Here is a 20,925-nt window from a genome sequence, read left to right on the forward strand (position 1 = left end):
TGAGGGCTATTACACCAATAGGACTCTCACAAATCACAACTATAGCCAGCTGCGGGGGCAGTTCAATAAACAGAAAAAAATGTGTGACTTTTTCCAACATATCACAGGATTCCAAGGATAATTCACACCCCAGAGAGGGTACTACTGGTGCTTCTACATCAGAGAGGCCAATCACGCCCACCGAGGAAGGGGGTGGGGTGAGCTAGATGGCAAAGATGGATCAGCGACACACTAGGGGATCGCCAAACATGGCTTAAATACTATCAGTGGAGTCTGCCTCAAATTTAGTGTATCTGGCAATCATCCCCATTTTTTATTTATCCTCTCACCAACTTTCATCATTCATGAAATGACACTCGTAAGCAAAGGACTGTCTTTTGTACCCACTGAGAGGACGAACTTCATTGACTTACACGCTGACTTACTTTGTTTTTTTAGAAAGGTATGCCTGAAGGCTGCCTTCGCAAGCATCCCTTCAGGCCAAAAATCGGAGGGGTAACGGGCTAAATTCCGCCATCTACTTTTTCCCTACTGATAAGTTGCCTCCCTACGAAGTACTTACCTTTGAAAAATTGCTACTTAAGGATCTAGCCGAACTACATCATAAAAGTGTGGTCACACCATATAAGATTTTCCTGGCATAATGCTCAGCCCTAAACTCCCTCAAGAAATGTGTCCGTGATCATAAAACCAGCAGGCAATGGAGGGGGTAGTCCTTAAAATACTGAAGTTTACAAGTCTGTCATATATAGGTAATTGTTCAACCATGACTATTACACTAACCTTAGCAAAGATCCCTCTAAGGAACAGCAAATTGAAGTTTTTAAACTCACCTCAGAAGCAAAAGCGACAGGTTTTTGAGTAATGATAGGTTCTCCTACTCAAAATGTGAAGAACCCAAGAACCCCAGTTATTTATATTTATATTTTAGCAAAGATTCATCAAAACCAGTGTAACCCTACTGGAAGACTAATAGTGTTGGGTTGTCAGTCTTTGTTGAAAACATTAGGACAATATGTCAACCTTTTTTTTAAATTTATTTTTATTTTATCAAACCTCCTCCCCGTCCCCCACCGCTACCCCTGCAACAGACAGTTACATTCACGACATTATGCATTTTATTCAGCTAATTGAAAACCTGACATTTCCATCTTCAAATTGCCTTTTTTAGGCACTTCATACAAAGAATCATCATGTACAAATGTACCATATATGAAGGTGTTAATGTGATGCAGACTCTCTTCAATACAAACCCTAATCCCAACATCTTTTATGATCTCTTTACTCAACCTCATGTTAAAACTGTATTTCTTTCATATAATAAAGGATTTGTTTTCTACAACTAAAAGGTACTCCCAGTTTTGCATTTTAATACATAGATGATATAAAAGATGAATATTATTCTCACTGATTCAAACCCATTCAGAAAGAACATTACGTTTTGGAAAATATAACTTGATGACATTTTTCTCATTTGGCAAGACTCACGTTCACTGCCATTTCATGGTTAAAGTCATCAGGCATTGGTCCTGCTTTGGCTAATGGGTCTTCATTCCTGCAGCCTGTATCAGTCCATCCTGACCGCTGCCTGCCAGTCCTGTGTGACCCACCCCTAGCTTCTGTCATCCATTTTAGAATTTAAGGTAATACTTTTGTGAGTATAATTTCTGCTGCCTTTTCATAGTACCGGGTCCCTGCAGTTCCCTTATTGCTATTACTACCATTCACAGGCTATTCTGACTTATTCTTTCACCATGGATGTCTGCTGGAGAGTTATTACGCCTCTCATGTGAGCTCACCTAATTTCCCCTTTTTCTGATCAAGGCCAGCACTTTTAATTCTTTTGTTTTACTCACTCTGCTTTCCTCTTCAATTTCAATTTAGTGCCTGCTAATATGGTCTCAGGGTCATGATAGTTATTAGTCCTGATGATGATCCTGATGTCTGAGGATCAAAAACACTGTTAACTGATTATAACGCTGATCCACTTTTGAATACATGACATGTTGTGTTGTTCTTGTTATTTTGATACACAAAATGACCATGTTTATCATATGCAAGTGTCAATAATGAAGGAGCACCAAGATTGTTGTTCTACACTGGCACTAACTGCGCCATTTTGTGACTTTAATTGTTTAATTGATTAACATTGTCATTTGACTACACATACCTTCTGCATATTTCTTCTACTAAGGACCTCTGTTCCAATTGCCCCAGGCAATTTCTAGGTTTCCCTCATGTTAAAAAACGAAAAAAAAACAAAGCCTCTAGAGATGGGCAACGTAAAAAAGAATAAGGATCCACAACCATGAGAATTATTGTGCAAACTTGACTTTTGGGAACATTTACAGTAAAATCCATCAACACTGTATGTCAAGGTCTGGGCATCACATATAAAGTTCTCCAGTATTGGATCTTTCATAGATTCACATGCTTGAATCATTCCCCATCGTCGAAGTGGGAGTCCCACAGTAACTTAATACAGCAGTATATACATCACTATCATAGGCTATAATGGCATTGAAAAGGTCAGGTTAATATCCTATCCATGTCCTTTTTTAACCAATCAGGCGACAGCACCTTCTAGAACACACCCAACAGAGACTGAGTCTCTCAGATTTTCTACCCCACGTTGTGTGAAGGGAGTCTCCCTGAGCTCTGCTCAGTTCATTAGCTTTTACTTCTTTTTGGATCATCCAAGATTATATTTCCTGTTTCATTTCTCTAACCCTGGCACTAATATGTCAGAGTAGCAGAAAACAAGGTAAGACTACATAAATATGTCTAACTTTTTCCTCAAAAACTCTCGTGTTCTGAGCGATGAGGCTATTATTGAGTCTACAGAATCTTAAATCTGTCACTAATAATGAGGACAGTGAGGATTCCTTCACCTCACAGGAGAGGTCAGAGGGAGACTTTGCACCAGGCTTCCCAGAAGGCGCACAGAAAAGCCATAGAAAGACTTACAATGAGTCTTCATAAGGCACTTCTCACAGAGAGAAAACAAAAATAGACCCTCATCTCCCACTTCAACTCTGACAATACATTAGAGAGATCCTCATAACCTTACAATGGAGCATCTAAAAACTGCCTGTAAAATCATAATTAACAAGAATTACAATGACATAGTCGATGACCATGTCCACTATTATTACCTCGTCTATGATGGCCTCGTCTACGAAGGGCCTCATCTACAACAGCCTTATCTATGATGGTTGTCTACGATGGTCGTCTACAACGGTCTTCTACAGTGGTCGTCTGTGACGGCCATCTAGAGTGGTTGTCGACGACGGCCATCTGCAGTGGCTTTGTCTCCATATGCTTTGTTGACAGTGGCCCTGTCTGTGACTGCATCCTCTATGACAGCCTCGTCTACGGCAAAAGCCTGGTCAACAACAAACATTGTCTACATCAGCCTAGTCGTTTACATCCACCTCGTCAAGCTTGATGACAATACAAATTAAAGCAAAAACAAATAATTGTCAACAGGAACAAAACACACATAATCCAGGATAATTTAGTGTCAAGCATTAAGGTACTAATATAAACATGTCTTCAACGGTCAATTTATGGAGGAACAATATATGGAGTAATTACACCACTCTGCCTCCAACTGCAGAGAATGGATCAGGTCCATGTAACTCTAGTACTAGACCTTCAGAGCATATTACACCCACAACTGGTGGATTTCCCCACCAGATGAATTTTGGTGATTTCCATATCCTTTGGAGCGAGCAACAAACACTTCCAGCTTCCTGCAGCAAACAAGAAATTAGTTTGTTTTCTCTTTATGAATTTAAATAGAAAAGCTATAAAACTTATTCCAATTGCTAATATATCCAGGAGGAATTACAATCATTGAAAACCCTGTCATTCATAATCCCGCCTAACCAGCAAGGACACGTTCTCATCTAGGTCAAAGGCTGCTGTACAGGCTGCCAATTTACTGGCAATACAGGGCAGGTTTAGCCACCAGTTGTGGTCAGACATGGCCACATAAATTAAATGTTTGCCGGAAAATGAAAAAACAAATGGTGCTGTAAAGCAAGGTCTGATTCTGAGAGTTTTATAGGTGGCTTGGCTAAGTGAGAACCAAGAATTATCAATGTGAAGGTTAGATGGATGGTGATTTTTTAATAATGTGTTCAATTGCTGTAGGGGGGTGAGATGTCATCAAATGTCAGCATAGATTGTGCTATTGCTAAAGCTTCAATAGGATTCCCACAACTGGCAGGGCCAGTGGTCCTTGGATGCTAATGTTCAAGGCCACAACATTTATAATTTAAGGTACAAACATATCTAATATTTTTATAGTACCATGCAGATGCTTTGTTTGGCAAGCACTTTGATAACTCCTTTCAAACAGTCAAGGCTGACTCTTGACACTGCACGATCTTTTGGGGCATTACAATTTCAATAGAAACAATCTTTAGAGGGACCCAAGAAAGACACTTATCTGTTAATAAGTTTCTGACTTAGCAACCCTCTCAGTAGCCCTTAGGCTAGCTTACCTACAGTGACATCGTACTGAGGCTGATTACACCATCCAGTGGGGAAAACAGTTCCAAAAATGTTGTCTTCTATGGCAGAAAATAGCATCTGACAAATAAGTCCTGGATCTCATCACATATAGATAGATGTTACAGTTCACCCAGATTCTGCCCACTACTCCACTAAAACCTCATCACCATTTCCTTCAGAAGGAAGTGCTAGCTACCCTGACCAAAGGTTCCATAGAGAAAGGCCCACATTCGCAGCAAGGAATAGGCTTCTATTCTTAGTTTTGCCAGATAAACCAGAAAACAGAGCAGTGTCCATCCATCATACACCTCCAGAAATTAACAAGTATTTCCTGAAACAATCCTTTTATGTGGTCTCCCTCAGCACAAGATTTATACTTTTGCATTCCCACCCACTCATCAGAGTTCATTCATTTGGCTTCAAATCAGCTTTTTCAGGAAGGGCTTCCCCAACTTTGACAATTTGTTGATAAAAGCACCAACGGCATTTCAAGCGTCCAAGGCCACAGAGGCTTGCCTAAAGTTGTTTCACAAGCTGTCTCCTTGTGAATTATCAGAGATAATCAACTCCTCCATCCAAGAACAGTCTGTTCAGTTAGCTTTTGGGCATCACGTCCTCAGCGATCAATGTGATCCCTTGTGTACGCCTGAAAATGAATGCCTTACAGGAGCAGCTACAAAAACAATAGATTCAATCAAACAAATCATTTGAGGACCTGGTGAATTTCACATAGGTAGGATGGAAGCTCTAGTCTGGTGGTCTCAGACTACAAATGCTTCCCTGGGAAGCTGGGGGAGTCATCTATAGAACCTCTAATTTGAGGAAAGTGGTCTCTGCTCCAGAAAAGCATACATATCCCTCACCTACATCTCAAAGCCATCTGTTCGGTCTCCAAACTTTCCTGCCAATGTAGCAGTGTCTTTGGTGTTAGTTTGCAAAGACAATATCACCAGCATGCAATATGTGAATAGACAAAGCGGCACAAGATCTTGGGAAGACCAGGAAATCTGGAGCCGGCAAAAAACACACAGGATAACTCTCGGGCCGAACATATTTCCTGGACTAGAAATCTCATAGCAGCCATTCTAAACAAAACTGGAAACAGCCTCCAAGAAGGGGAGTTTAATCATTCGGACCTAGGTATAATCTACTCATTCTGGGGCAAACCGGCTCTGCAACCCTTTGCAACAAACTAAACCTGCAAATGCCTGTTCTATACACTTTGGCATCCACATTCCGGATCTTGGAGAAATGCCTCTCGACAGATGGTCCTGGATCTATTCCTAACTTTTTTCCCCGATACCTTAATACCAAAGATTCTCAACAAGAGGAAAGCAAAGCAGTGTTGTCTTCTCCTGGTAGGCAGCAGGTGGCTAGCGCAGCATTGGTTCGATGAGCTTCTCCTGTATCAGAATACAGCCACATTCACCTACCAGCATTCTGTAAATATTTGACGATAAACTACTGCCATGCCCTTCATCCTGACCTGACTTCTCTCTTATGTGCTCAGCTCCTAAATTCCATCAATTCAAATATCTCAATATTCCCTCAGGACTGCAGGTGTATTCTCTCCAAGTCAAGGAGGAAGCCACAATAAATACTTGTAAACATTCATGGAAACGTTTTTTGTGTATGGCACCAGAAAATCAAACCTGCACTCAAATAGTCACACTCCTAAGAGTCCTACAGTCACAATGGCAACCATTGCTGAATTCATTTCTGCTGCAGTCCAGGTCTGCCACTCAAAGAGACTAGCAATCCCCTCACAGAGAAAAGTAGGGTGCATTCAACTCGGGCAGTTTCCACTTCAACTACTTTGTTTGCGTAAGTACCTCTGGAGAAGATATGTCGTGCTGCGACTTGGAAAAGTGTGCATATAATTCATGCAGCATTATTAACTGGAATCAGCGCAGTCATACAGCGGTTGGATAGGTTTTACTATACCACTTATTTCATTAAGGGGAGTCTCTTTTGGTTCCATGTGTTTATGTATTCATGCAGATTTTAATGTATGATGTCTATATATGGGCATATATATTTATATATATATATATATATATAGATATCTATCTATATATATATATATATGTGTGTGTGTGTGTGTGTGTGTTCGATGGCATGTGTAGCTGCAGATACACATGCTGTGCATTAGTAGTCCACCATCTAGTGTTGGGCTCGGAGTGTTACAAGTTGTTTTTCTTTGAAGAAGTGTTTTCGAGTCACGGGATCGAGTGACTCCTCCTCTTCGGTTCCATTGTGCATGAGCATTGACTCCATTCTTAAATTGTTTTCTTTCCGCCGCCGGGTTCGGACATGTTTCCTCTCGCTCCGAGATTTCGATTCGGAAAAGTTTGTAAAACTCTTTTCATCGGTATTGTATCGATCTGGTTTATAATCTTCCATTGACACAGCACTACCGGCAAGAAAACAACTTTGTTCGCCCTTCGGGCCTATTCGGGATGCCCGCATGGAAGCCTCATGGATCGGACTCCATTCCGATTCTGTCCTCAGTGCCACGCGAAGTACCCGTACACAGACCAGCATCTGGTTTGCAACCTCTGCCTTTCCCCAGATCATCGGGAAGAAAATTGCGAGGCTTGTCGATCCTTCAGATCAAAAAAGACTCTTAGAGCAAGAAGACTCGAAATGGTGTTGAGGAGCAGTGAACATCTTGACGTAGAAGAGGAAGAATTGATGCAGACCGCAGCCTTAGTTAAGATTCCGAGTCCGAGCAGGAAGCAGACGAAGACAGACCAGTCACAGCAGGACAACATGTGAGTATGTCTGTCCCTGCACCCTCACAAAAGAAAAAGCACAAGGCCTTGGGTACGCCACTGCCGGAAGGCCATGGCTCGGCCTGAAAAAAGACTGTCGGTGACCAACTTCCCAGCTCGACACCGAAAAAGGCCACTCCTCCAAAAACATTGGAGACAACAAAGAGCTCCGTTTCCGACTCCACTAAACACCACTTTTCAGACTCCAAAATTAGAAAGCCAGTTTCGGAGCTGAAACCTTGGTCCTCATCTTTTTCGATCCCGAAAAAAGCATGCTTCAGAGCCGAAAAGGCCAACTTACACAGAGGAGCATGGACTTTCAAACAGACTTAAAGCCACAAAACCCCTGAAGAGGAGTTAGAGGTACAACCAATTCTAGAAATTATGGATGAAAGGCAATCCAGGATCCACATCCATAAGGAAACAGGGAGAATTCTGACAGCACCTCCTTTGAAAACAAAGAGGAAGTTCGCTTTTCAGGCGGAATTGGACATTATGCAGCCTCCAGCTAAAGTGCCAAAGCAGAAGGAAAAACCACCACCTCCTCAATCTTCTCCTCCTCACTCTCCTTCCTCATTGTCCCCACCTACCTACCTACCTCTCCTCCTACCAGCCCTACACCAGTACAGTCACCCACTCATTCTTATGATTCACAACAGGACAATGTGGATCCATGGGATCTTTATGACTCAGATCCCATTCCAAGTAACGATGCAGACAGCTATCCCTCTAAACCATCACCACCTGAGGATAGTACTGTCTATAACCAAGTCATAGCTAGGGCTGCAGCATATCATGGTGTTACCATGCATACATAGCCCCTAGAAGAGGATTTCTTATTTAATACTGTATCCTCAACTCATTCTAGGTATCAATGCCTCCTGATGCTCCGTAAAACATGCGGATCAGATCTTTAGTGAACCTGTTAAAGTACGCATCATAACACCCAGGATAGAGAAGAAATATAAACCTGCACCCTCTGACCCTGAGTATATCACCCATTAGGTACCTCCTGATTCGGTGGTAGTTAGCGCTGCCAGGAAGAGAGCAAATAGTCAGTCATCAGGAGATGCACCCCCTCCTGATAAAGAGAGCAGAAATATGTATGCTGCAGTGAAAAGAGTTGCACCCCAGGCAGCAAATCAGTGGAGAATAGCCAACTCGCAAGCACTATTAGCTCGCTCTGACAGAGCCCATTGGGACGAGATGCAAGACATAATACAGCATCTCCCCAAAGAACACCAGAAAAGGGCACAAGTAGTGGAGGAAGGGCAAGCCATTACAAACAATCAAATAAGATCTGCCCTAGATGCAGCAGATACCACTGCTAGAAGTGTCAACACTGCAGTCACTATACACAGACATGCATGGCTCCGATCTTCTGTATTTAAGAAATAAAGCAGGCTGTGTTGAACATGCCGTTCCACAAAAAACATCTTTTTGGCCCAGAAGTAGATACAGCCATAGAAAAATTGCGTAAGGACTCTGACACAGCAAAGGCAATGGGTGCCCTCTACTCTGCACCAAATAGGGGGTCCTTTTGTAAACCTCAGTTTCGAGGTGGTTTCAGAACACAGCCCTCAGAGGCATCCACCACACAGACAAAGCCAACCTACCAACCGCAATACCAATGTGGTACTTTTAGGGGCACATATAGAGGACAATACCCCAGAAATAGAGGGAAATTTCAGGCCTCTAAGCAGCCTCCACAGCACCCAAAACAGTGACTTCCCTCATTCCCTACCATTCCACACCTCTCCCTTTGGGGGAGCACTACAACAGTTCCACACAAATTGGCAAAATATTACCACAGACAACTGGGTGCTGTCAATTATCCGCAATGGCTATTGCCTAGAATTGATAAACACTCCTCCAAATATTCCACCAAGGTCACGCAAACTTTCCACAGAACACACGATTCTGTTACAAGATGAGTTCCAATCTCTACTACTCATGAAAATTTTAGGAATGATGGCATCATGTATTGTAATTGTACCACACGCAAGACTAAACATGCGGCCCTTACAACAGTGCCTTGCACAACAGTGGTCACAGGCACATGGTCAACTTCAAGATATAGTGTTGATAGACCGCCAAACACACATGTCCCTTCAGTGGTGGAATTCCACAAATCTAAGCAAAGGGCAGTCCATTTCAAGACTCTGTGCCTCAGACCATAATTACAACAGATGCATCAATGATTGGTTGGGGAGCTCACCTAAACAATCACTACGTTCAAGGGCAATGGGATGTCAAACACAAACAGCTACACATAAACCACTTGGAGTTATCAGCTGTCTTTCTAGCACTCAGAGCTTTTTAACTTCTTCTCACACAGAAGAATGTTCTTATCAAAACGGACAACATGACAACCATGTATTATCTCAACAAACAGGGAGGGACACGTCTAGCCCAGAAAATATAGAAATGGGCAATCCACAGTCAAATTCATCTATTGGCTCAATACATTCCAGGAATAGACAATCAGTTAGCAGATATCCTCAGCAGAAATCACCAACAAACTCATGAATGGGAACTTCATCCTCAAGTACTTCAAAAATACTTTCAAAAGTGGGGAACTCCAAACATAGACCTGTTCGCAACAAGCGAAAACACAAAATGCCAAAACTTTGCATCCAGACACCCACACACCTATCCAAGGGGAATGCTCTATGGATACATTGGCCAGGGATATTTGCATACGCTTTTCCCCCTCTCCCACTCATTCCGTTTCTAGTTAACAAGTTGCGTCAAACTTCACTCACAATGTTACTCATAGCACCAACATGGACACGTCAACCGTGGTACACAACATTATTAGATCTGTCAGTAGTACCACACTCCAAACTCCCATCCAGACCAGATCTGTTGACACCAAACAAAGGCCAAATCAGGCATCCAAATCCCAAGACACTCAATCTAGCAATTTGGCTCCTGAGGTCATAGAGTTTGGATATTTACAACTCCCATCAGAATGTATGGAAGTTATTAAACAAGCAAGAAAACCCACTACTAGACAGTGCTATGCAAACAAATGGAAAAGGTTTGTATATTACTGTCAATCCAAAAATATAGACCCTCTTACAGCATCAATACAAGATATTGTATGTTATTTACTTCATTTACAAAAATCAAACTTGGCATTCATTCAAAATTCATCTTACTGCAGTTTCAGTATATTTACAAAATATACAACATAGCTCTTTATTTAGAGTTCCTGTCATTAAAGCTTTCATGTAAGGTTTAAAATGCATCATTTCACCTAGAACACCACCAGTTCCTTCTTGGAATCTAAATATAGTGCTTACACGACTTATGGGACCACCATTTGAGCCTATGCACTTGTGCCAAATTAAATTTCGAACATGGAAAGTTGTCTTCCTAGTGGCAATTACTTCTTTAAGAAGAGCAAGTGAAATCCAAGCCTTTACTCTTGAAGAACCCTTATTCCAAGTACACAGGCATAATGTTGTACTATGAACAAACCCAAAATTCCTACCAAAAGTTGTATCACCATTTCATATAAATCAAACAGTGGAACTGCCAGTCTTCTTCCCACAGCCAGAGTCTGTGGCAGAAAGAGCTCTACATACATTAGACATCAAAGGAGTTTTAATGTACTATATAGACAGAACTAAACCGTTTAGAAAGACTAAACAACTATTTGTCACTTTCCAAAAACCTCATACAGGCAATCCCATATCAAAAGAAGATTTAGCACGATGGATTGTAAGATGCATTCAAATATGCTATATTAAAGCAAAAAGACAGCTTTTAGTTACTCCTAATGCACATTCTACAAGGAAAAAAGGTGCAACAATGGCTTTTTTAGGGAATATACCAATGGCTGAAATATGTAAAGCAGCCACATGGTCAACACCACATACATTCACTAAACACTACTGTGTAGACGTATTATCACGACAACAAGCCACAGTAGGTCAAGCTGTTCTAAGAACATTATTTCAAACAACTTCAACTCCTACAGGCTAACCACCGCTAATTTATGGGAGGACAAACTGCTTTGTAGTCTATGCACAGCATGTGTATCTGCAGCTACACATGCCATTGAACGGAAAATGTCACTTACCCAGTATACATCTGTTCGTGGTATGTTCCGCTGCAGATTCACATTTACTCTCCCTCCTCCCTGGAAGCCTGTAGTTGTTTAAGTTACAAACATTTGTACATATGTATATACATTTACATTAGCATGGACATCTCTTACTTTGTACCTATATACTCTATCACTCCTTCCTTTACCCTCTGCGGGAAAACAATCTAACAATGGAGTCGATGCCCATGCTCAATGGAACCGAAGAGGAGGAGTCACTCGATCCTGTGACTCAAAAACACATATTTCATATGAATGTTATGTATATATTTTCTACCCACCATCCGCTATTTGTGCTAATACAATAAGATATACAAATACAGTAACTGCTTGCTATTCTGATTCAAGCATGTGAATCTATGAAAGATCCAATACTGGAGAAGAAAATAAGTTACGTACCTGTAACTGCAATTCTCCAGCATTGGTATCTTTCATAGATTCACATGCGACCCACCCTCCTCCTTAGAGAGGCTCCCCTTATAGCTCGGGATTATCTATTCCCACTTGTGCTTGAAAATCTGAGGGACTCAGCCTTTGTTGAGAGTGTTCTAGAGGGTGCTGTCGTCTGATTCGTTATAGTTCAAGTTTGGCCCTTTTTAAAAAAAAAAAAACACAAATAGGCTATTAAACTGACATTTTCATTGCCATTATAGCCTATGATAGTGATATATATATACTGCTTTATTAAGTTACCGTGGGACTCCCACTTCAACAACGGGGAATGATTCAAGCATGTGAATCGATGAAAGATACCAATACTGGAGAACTGCAGTTACAGGTAAGTAACTTATTTTCTTATCTCAATAATTCCATTGGTTTAGTGGAGTGGTTCCCAACCTTTTGACTTGGACCCCCCACTTTATCATCACTGGAACCTGGGGACCCCAACTGAATCATTGTAGGAATCCGGGGACCAGCACTGAATCATTTTTAGATAATGGGGACCCAGGCCTAAACATTGCTGATGATTTGAACTGCAAAACAATACAATAAAATAGAGAAACAAGCATTCTATCAGACATATGTACAAATGGACACACATTTTATTTAACTTGCAATCAAATAACATTAAAAAATATATATTTTTAATAGGAAGGTTGGAGCTTTTCTAAATTCAATAGAAACCACCTATCTACGTTATATTCTGTTAGATGCACCTGCACTGCCCACATCAATCAATCTGAGGAAACTAATTTGATTTTTAACATTCAATTTCATATTCATTGACATTTACAGTATGTTTTACATTTTTAAATTGTACATTTAGCCACCTTATTTATATACACTTTGTTAATCTGTTAATATTAGTGAATTTTCTAAGCAGTCACGGACCCCCTGAGAAGGCTTCGCAGACCCCCAGGGGTCCCCGGGCCACAGGTTGGGACCCACTGGTTTAGTGTGATATCTTAATTCGGGCTGAAATCCTAGGTATTTCAGAATGTTGAGCCACCTTTGAATCACAAAGACAATTCATTGCCTATTGTAGTTGTTCCCAACCTTTTTGTCTTCTGTGAACCCCCTCTGATTCATTATTGGAATTCAGGGACCCCCCCACTGAGTCACTACTGAAAGCTGGGGACCTAATCTGTTAATATTTTTTAATTTTCTAAGCAGCTGCGGACCCCCTGAGAAGGCTTTGCGGACCCCCAGGGATCCCCGGACCACTGTTTGGGAACCACTGTCATATTTTCTTAACTGAACTGATGTTAAATACATAGCTTCCCTTTAATAGAACAGTCCATCTTTTCCTTGTCTAGTTTCTTGTTCCTTTCACCAGATCTCTTTATCTACAGATTGACTTTCTGTACTCCAATTTGTCAGAAATTAATCAACATTAATTAAGGCCATGGAATGACTATGACCAGAAATGTTTTGAGGACAAAATGGTGGATCCTTAACTGGTTTTGACCTGACAGTTGATTTTGTCATATTAGAGCATCAACCTTACCATTCTTAAGACTTTGTCTGTAATTCATCATACAGACATAGTGAGAAAATATCAAGATTCTTTCAAGTTGCGCAGGAATTAGTGCTGCACCTTATTTTATTAGGTTCTGTGATTAGTAAACCTTTGACTGAAACATATTTGTGCACCAGGAACGATCGATCCAACAGTCATAACTTCTATTTGGAGGTTAAACATTTCTTATCAAAAACATAACTACATTCCTCATAACAAGAGAGTTGACAGACCCTTGGTAGCCAAACCAGATGAAGTTTGACCAAGAGAGGAGAATGTCTTTACCATCTTGCTAACTGAAGGTGTATGGTCAGGAGTGTGATATGCATGAAAATAAAAAGCATAGGGTCACCAGGACAAATTGCAGAGGATTTTATGTGAAGGATATTAGACCTGTGCCAAGCTCATCTGACACTATTGCACTTGAAAACAAGACTGTGAAGACAGTACTTCTGGTTAGATGCTTGAAACTAGTCAGATCTACTGAGATCTATTCTCTGACTCCATTACAACTCTCTACAGCTTTTACATCTTATTCAGTACACTGAGTATGTTCTGTTGTCAAAGTTCATTAATTGTTTACCATACTGATATATCAAACCTATAGTGCCCTGCATGCCCTGTGGCTATTTGCAGTAGTTTGTAGTACTACACAAACATACTTAACTAAATAAAATAAATAAACCAGTTGAGTTTGTGTGTGTATTAGTGTGGTTATCTCTGTCATGTACATAGAACTATCAATGGTAACCTGTGTTATATTGAATTCAGTTCTTGTGATCAACTGCTGATTGTCTCACTTCGAAGGATCATCTCAACCAGTTGCATGTTAACCCTGATAGCACACCAGTAAAGAAGAAAGTTCTTTGGACTTAATTGAATCCTACCAACATTTGACAGAAACTGTGCAATAAAATGATGACATTTTTGAAACGTAAAATGTCATTTGGTGTTCCGTTTGGCTTCCCAGTACAATATTAATGTTCAACATATTTTTATTTCTTCAGGTGACTGAGTTGGAGTGTGTAAGTAGCCAAGCAAATGCTGTCCATACTCACAAAACAGAACTGAACCAAACGATACAGGAACTAGAGTCTACATTGAAAAAGAAAGAAGAGGTAAATGAACGTTCATGTTTAAACCGGTCTCTCTTCTACCAGTTAGCAGTTGATGGAAAAGGTTTTGATGCTATAATGTTTCATACTATAGTAAACAATCTCATAACGTTATTAGGCTCTCTAATTTTCTGCTTTCTTATATGTATTTTCTTTAGCAAAACAAAATAACCTTTAGACACACAAGCCCAAATCATATTTCAAACTGTATAGTGCCATTTAGTCTGAGGCCTACAAATCTAACCTTAAAAATCACAATGAAGCTCGGCACTCGTCAGTAACGTAAGAGGTTCAGAAGATTAAGCCAAACATGCTCCTTCTATGTGCCAAGCCACGGCTCACCCATATGTTTCCAAACTATTTGTAAATCATCCTAGTTCTTCCCTCCTACAAGCGTTCTGTCGTCACTGACTTCTCTGTATACTCTTAAACATTTTTGGTCTTTCTTTTTTTTGTCCTCCAAGTTGACTTTCTTAAAAAAAAAAAAAAAAAAACAATGTTCTGTTACTCTGCTATAGGCTATGCAGAGAAGCACCTTCCTAATCTAGCAATTCCCACCAGTTTTTGGTGGGGATTGTTACATACTGATGGATATTGTTTTGACACAATTAAAAATGCAGGCACCTTACATCCTGGATGCACAGGTGTTCTTTTCCTTCTCAGGGACACATTACCACTTCATTGAAAACCTCTACTGTTTTATTACTTTCTACCTCCTTCCTTATCTCAAGAGTGATCTCACATGTAATATCCTTTCGTGGGTGGCCCTTATGACATTAAAAAGTTTCCCTCTATGATCAAACCCTTTTCAGGGTCAAGCACACAAGCGCTTTTGCCTCTGTTGTAATCGCTCTGTGGGCTTTTAACCACGCCCATGTCATGCCCGTCACTTTCATTGGTTCGTGGGCTTGCCTTTTAAAATTCGCTTGATTTCATTTGTGAAAGGCATGCATATGTCATGCCTTTTCCAGTGTTTAGACCACTTGCGCGCACCGGTCAACTACTGAAAATACTCAAGGCTCCATGTTTTCAGCATGGTTTCTAGACTACTTTTTCTTTTTATTTCCTACACAAAGTGATCTTGCGGGCTTTTATAGAGTGATTGCACTTTTTTTTTTTTATTTTTTTTTTTTTTTATTTCCCCTGTCCCCATCCACACGCCTGCTCGCCCACACCTTGTTACAAGATGTGATCATGAGAATCACTTCTGTCCCTTCACTAAACACCTCCGGCTTAAAATGTGTTAACAACTAAAAGTGCCAACTTCTGTCTCTTAAAGTCCGTTTAAACCCCCTGTATGTGTGAATACGCAGAAGTCCAATGAAACCTAAACGATTAAGCATGTCTGTTTGTGAATATACTTATTTTATCTGTGTTTTGTGTACAGTGCTGATGCAGTCATGAATCCCCCCGATGAACAGTAACAAGTGTTTAACTCTACAGTGCCAGAAATAACTTTAACACCCACTATCTGAATAAAATCAAGATCAGATATAGCATATAAGGATTTTCAACATACCTCGAAAAACCGTGTTTGACTTCGTATGAGTTTGAAAGAGTACACACACTATTTTCCTACCGTTATATTCTGTGGCTGAGCAGGTGTAGACATTTATTCATAACTTCACATAGTGCAAATGGTCTAGTTTTTATATAAGCATACATGTATCACTAGGTTACTTTCATCCAAAAGCTCCTAGACTCAGGTGGAAATGTACACTGATTCATTGCCCAAAGCAGAACGTGTGTTTTGTCTGTGAGGCATTCCTGGGTGTTATACATATATGTGCATTCATAAACAATATATACATTTTTGCATCTCAGCCTTGAGTGTAAAAGAGGCCCAGTCTCAGCACCCTAGGGGTTTGAATGTCTCTGGCCAGCAGGTGTGCTGCGATGCCGATGTAATGACTGGTTGTGCGCTATGTAAATACAACAAAACAGTTACAACATGGTTGTAAATTAGTGAATAACTTAAGGTACTTGTGACCTGCACCTAAAATGTATCCTTGTTATAAGAGAGAAAAAATAAAAACAGAGATTTAGGCTGATCCTAATAACAACAATCTGTAAAAATCTTTATCTTTTGTCAGGAAATCATTTATACCAATTTCCCTTGATGTCTTTTCATCTCTAGCGTTAAGGAAACTGTTGTGTGCGTAGCATGTGTTGCTGTACATATACATGCTCTGTATACTCTTGCCATCTAGAGTTGGGCTGAAATGTTTGCAAGTTGATATTAAGCAAAACAGGCTTGCCAGGTCAGAAAGGGTGAAGGCATGAACCTACAAGAGTGAGATAAAGGTGTAGGCAATGAATTAAAAAGGCATGATGTGGATTCTGGACTACAGAGCCTTAGTATTTGGTGCACTGACATTTAATAATGCCATCCCCAGGCTTCTAAGCAGCACTTTGGGCACTGGCATTCACTATTTTACAAATTGAGCACTGGCAGATTCAGACGACTTTTTGCAGGCAATCCTGCAGAGACTCCAAGAGATGCTGGATGCAAGTCAAACGCTACTCTTCATCCACACCTAGACAAAACAATAATCAAAACTCCTTCTGACAACATCTTCGGAGACTTTCCCTTGCAAGAGGCAACTGATTTTTAAGGAGCAGCTGGCTTTGGGGCCCCTTCCATTTCCTAAAACTAGAGATACAGAGACAGAGGCACCATCTCTCTCCCTGTGTTCTTCCTCCTCTCCCAGCACCTCCACCACCACGTACCTGGTCCCGACCACCCTCCCTTGATTCCACAAGGCCTCCCCTTACTCCTTTTATGGGGAGGATAGCCCTTTCGACCATTACGATTCAGTGCCCACAGATGAGGCTTGGGGCATCTACAGTGTTGATGCTCTGAGGAGGGAGTTCAGATCTGAACCATAACCCTGTTTATGCAACTCTCCCAGCCTGCATCACTGCATTCCACAAGGTGATCCAACAGTAAGCCACTTTCCTCATGGAGGAAATGTGCATCCTCCAATATGAGGATGATTTCCTTGTGGAAACCCCCTCTAAATCATGTAGAGAACCTTCAGATTGGGCCAGATAACCCTGGTACTCAACACTACTCAAGATGTCAATCAGTCCCTACTAGAAGACCCCAACAGGTCAGATCTTCTCACAAGGAGTCAGGGCCAAATCAGACACCCACACCCCCAAACAGCTCAATTTAGCAAACTGGCACCGGAGGTCTTAGAGTTTGGCAACCTGCATCTGCCACAGTAATCAACAGACATCTTATAGGAGGCCAGCAGACCCACCACTCAAGCCTGTAGTGCAGCAAAGTGGAAGGGATTTGTTCACTATTGCAACCCCAAACACCTGGACCCCCTAAATCTGAAAGTCCACAACATTATTTGCTATCTGCTCCATTTGCAGTAGTCAGGCCTCACCTACACTTCCATGCAGCTCCGATTAGCAGCCATAGCACTTATATGCAAAACAGGCAGCATTCCTCCTTTTTACACATACCAGTTATTAAAGTCTTCATGGAGGGCCTCAACAGACTCATCCCTCTTAGTTTCCTCTGCAACAGTCTGGAACCTCAATGTAGCCCTCGCCAAACTCATGGGATGCGCTTTTGAGCCTCTCTGCTTTTGCCCGCTCCAGTACCTTTCCTGGGAGGTAGCTTTTTCTGTAGCCATAACATCCCTCCGACATATTACTGTTTTGCAAGCCCTCTTGTTACAAGCACCCTTCCATCAGCTTCACAAAAATAGGGTCATTTTCACCCAAAATTCCTCTCCAAAGTCATTTCCCATTTCCACCTCAATTAAACCATAGGGATTCTGTTTTACCCTCAACTGGATTTCGTGCCAGAAAGAGCTCATCACAACCTGGGTGTCAAACGGGCTCTCGTGTAGTACACTGGCAGGACTAAGACTTTTCACAGAACTAACCAGTTGGTCATAGCCTTTGAAAATCCACACGACTAGCCTATCTCCAAATTAGATATTGCCAGACAGGTTCTCAAATTGCGATCCTAAAACTAAAGGAGTTCTCCCTGTCACACCAGGGTGCACTCTACATACAAAAATCAGCAACCATGGCTTTTCTAGGGAATTCAATATGTAAAGCAGCTACTTGGTCAATCGTACACACGTTTACTAAACTAAACATTATTTTGTGGACATCTTAGCCAGACAACAAGCAACGGTTGGCCAAATGGTCCCCCAGGACAGTAGTGCAAACATCTGTATCATCCACACACTAGCCACCACTTGTTGGGGGTACTGCTCTGCAGTCTGTGCAGAGCAGTTGTGGTACTGTAGAGTCACATGTGCCCACCTTTTCCCCCTAAAGCATGTAACTGTGATCACAGATTTCCTCTTCACCATTTAACTTCCTTTGCCTGTAAACATGGTCACAATCCTTTCTTTACTCCCCACTCCATACTACTCTCACCCATTGTGAAAAAAACATCTAACATGGAGTCAGTGCCCATGTGCATTCAACTAAGGGGGAGTTCACAGTACATCTTGTGACTCTAAATACTTTTTCTTAAAGAATAACAACTTGCAAATGTCCGAGCCTAACACTAAATGGCAAGACTATGCAGAGCATTTTAATCTACAGCACTGCACGCCGAGAACATGCTTACTAGGTAAGTAAAATGTTTCTTTTTCTCACTCTAATTTCCCATTCTTATTCACCAGCTGTCCTTCTTGTGGGAGAAAGAAACCCACTGTTGATACCCACAAGTTCTGTGTGTTTTGTCTGTGTGGTTTTGCAAATGTCATTCAAAGATTGTGACATTTGCCAAAAAGGATACTTTAAGGCAGGGAAGGCACTAGACTGAGAGGCATGATGCAGGATATGAGGATGGATGAAGAGAGAAGAAAGAGGAGAAGGTTAGAAACCTCTGTAAGTGTCTCCATCTGAGAGACTCCCACAAAGGGAAAGCTACTAAAACGAAAATTCCTGGCAAATACAAACATCAACATTGTTGCTGTAGACACTGATCATTGATGTAGAAAACTACAGCATCACAGACGAACTTACAGGCCATGCAAATAATCGAGTGCTGTCTACAACAGGTCCTTCCAATCCTCGTTCAATTTCTACCACCCTTTCAATACACTCTCTAAAGGGTGCCTTCCATGAAGGAAAGAATTCAAACTGCTGATCTAGAAAAATATTTAAATAGATAAAATATGTGTTGTATTTGAATTTGCATTGTGCTGCAAAAAGTATTTTGGTTAAATTATTGAAAAAATGAGTTTTTGCATACAGTTATCTGTAAAAATGTATTATATTAGTCCACTCCTCCGTTTTTTAGGCATGACAGTGATAACTTTGTAAACCTTTCATCAAAATGAAAGCCCTTTTTGTCGTTTACACGTGGAAGTTTCCCTATTGCATATGTAATGTGTAAGCTGTGCAGACTCAAGCAGTTGGAAACATGCTGTACCGAGTATGAAGTACGCACAACTAATCTAACTTTTTTTGTTGAAACTGTAGGATTTCTTTTCCAAAGTCTGGGTGTAGGACTCAAACGTTCAAATCTGAATTTTAAACGACGCCACTTGCAATAGTGGACCTTGAAAGGGAAAAAGTAGATCTGCAAGCTCCAGAATGCAAGGTGTTGCCAAAATATGTCCTAATATGGGGGTCACTTGTTATCGATTCTTTTGACTCCAGTCTATTTAACAACCTGGATTTTGCATTAGTTCTATGGACAGACAGACCAGATAAAACTTAATCCGCGGAGAGTATAATTATTACATAACTGCCAGCATATTTTTTTTCTGCAGATGGTCCTTCCCAACCTATGGATGCATGTTTAAAGACAGTTTGTGATATTGCTGACGAATCCGGCCTGAGGTGATGCTGTTGTTGAGGGATTTGATGACTATATCCGTTTATGAAAAGGTAGCTCAACACTTGGAGCATTTGCTGTGAATAGTTTACCACACCTAGAGGTTACAAGTTAGAATCTTAGCAGGGCCTACTTTGCCTTTCTGTCTGAAGTAAAGACAACAATTGCTTTGTTGTCACTGAGAAATGGAGTCCTCCAACCTCACTTAACAAAGTACTGTGTTCGTGACTGTAGTTTTTGGTCACTTTATTTTCATAACAGTACCAGATTACAATAGTTTTGGTGATAAGTCCTTATTTGCAGGTCCTAACTTTAGCATGAAAAGCTAAATAGAAAAAATGTTTTTTTTAAATTAAAGTGTGGGATTGGTAAGGATGAAAGGGAAGTGATAACCCCCTCGCAGAGCTACCAAACAGCCCCATGACTTGTCTAATCAATATCTTTGCCCAGTCCAAGCTTTACATCAAAATCACTTAGCATTCTGGATTTTGCTATGGCTAATATATATCTCATTACATTGATAACTTCTTTGTTCTACTTACAATGAAGTGTCACTCAAAGTGTCACACACATGGCATTGAAAATGGCACACCTAAGCGCACCAAAACATGGAAATG

At 40.9% G+C, this 20,925-nt stretch overlaps 1 protein-coding gene across 2 annotated transcripts in view; it reads left to right on the forward strand.

The window, feature by feature from the left end:
- HOMER1 (homer scaffold protein 1) overlaps positions 1-20,925 on the forward strand; it is a 720,670-nt gene that overhangs the window by 605,738 nt on the left and 94,007 nt on the right. For both annotated transcript variants that reach the window (XM_069223247.1, XM_069223237.1), the window contains exon 8: positions 14,377-14,487. In XM_069223247.1, coding sequence (XP_069079348.1) covers positions 14,377-14,487 — 111 coding nt within the window. The remainder of the gene's footprint in view (positions 1-14,376; positions 14,488-20,925) is intronic.

Source organism: Pleurodeles waltl, chromosome 1_1 (genome assembly GCF_031143425.1).
Source record: "Pleurodeles waltl isolate 20211129_DDA chromosome 1_1, aPleWal1.hap1.20221129, whole genome shotgun sequence".
Classification (NCBI taxonomy): Eukaryota; Metazoa; Chordata; class Amphibia; order Caudata; family Salamandridae; genus Pleurodeles; species Pleurodeles waltl.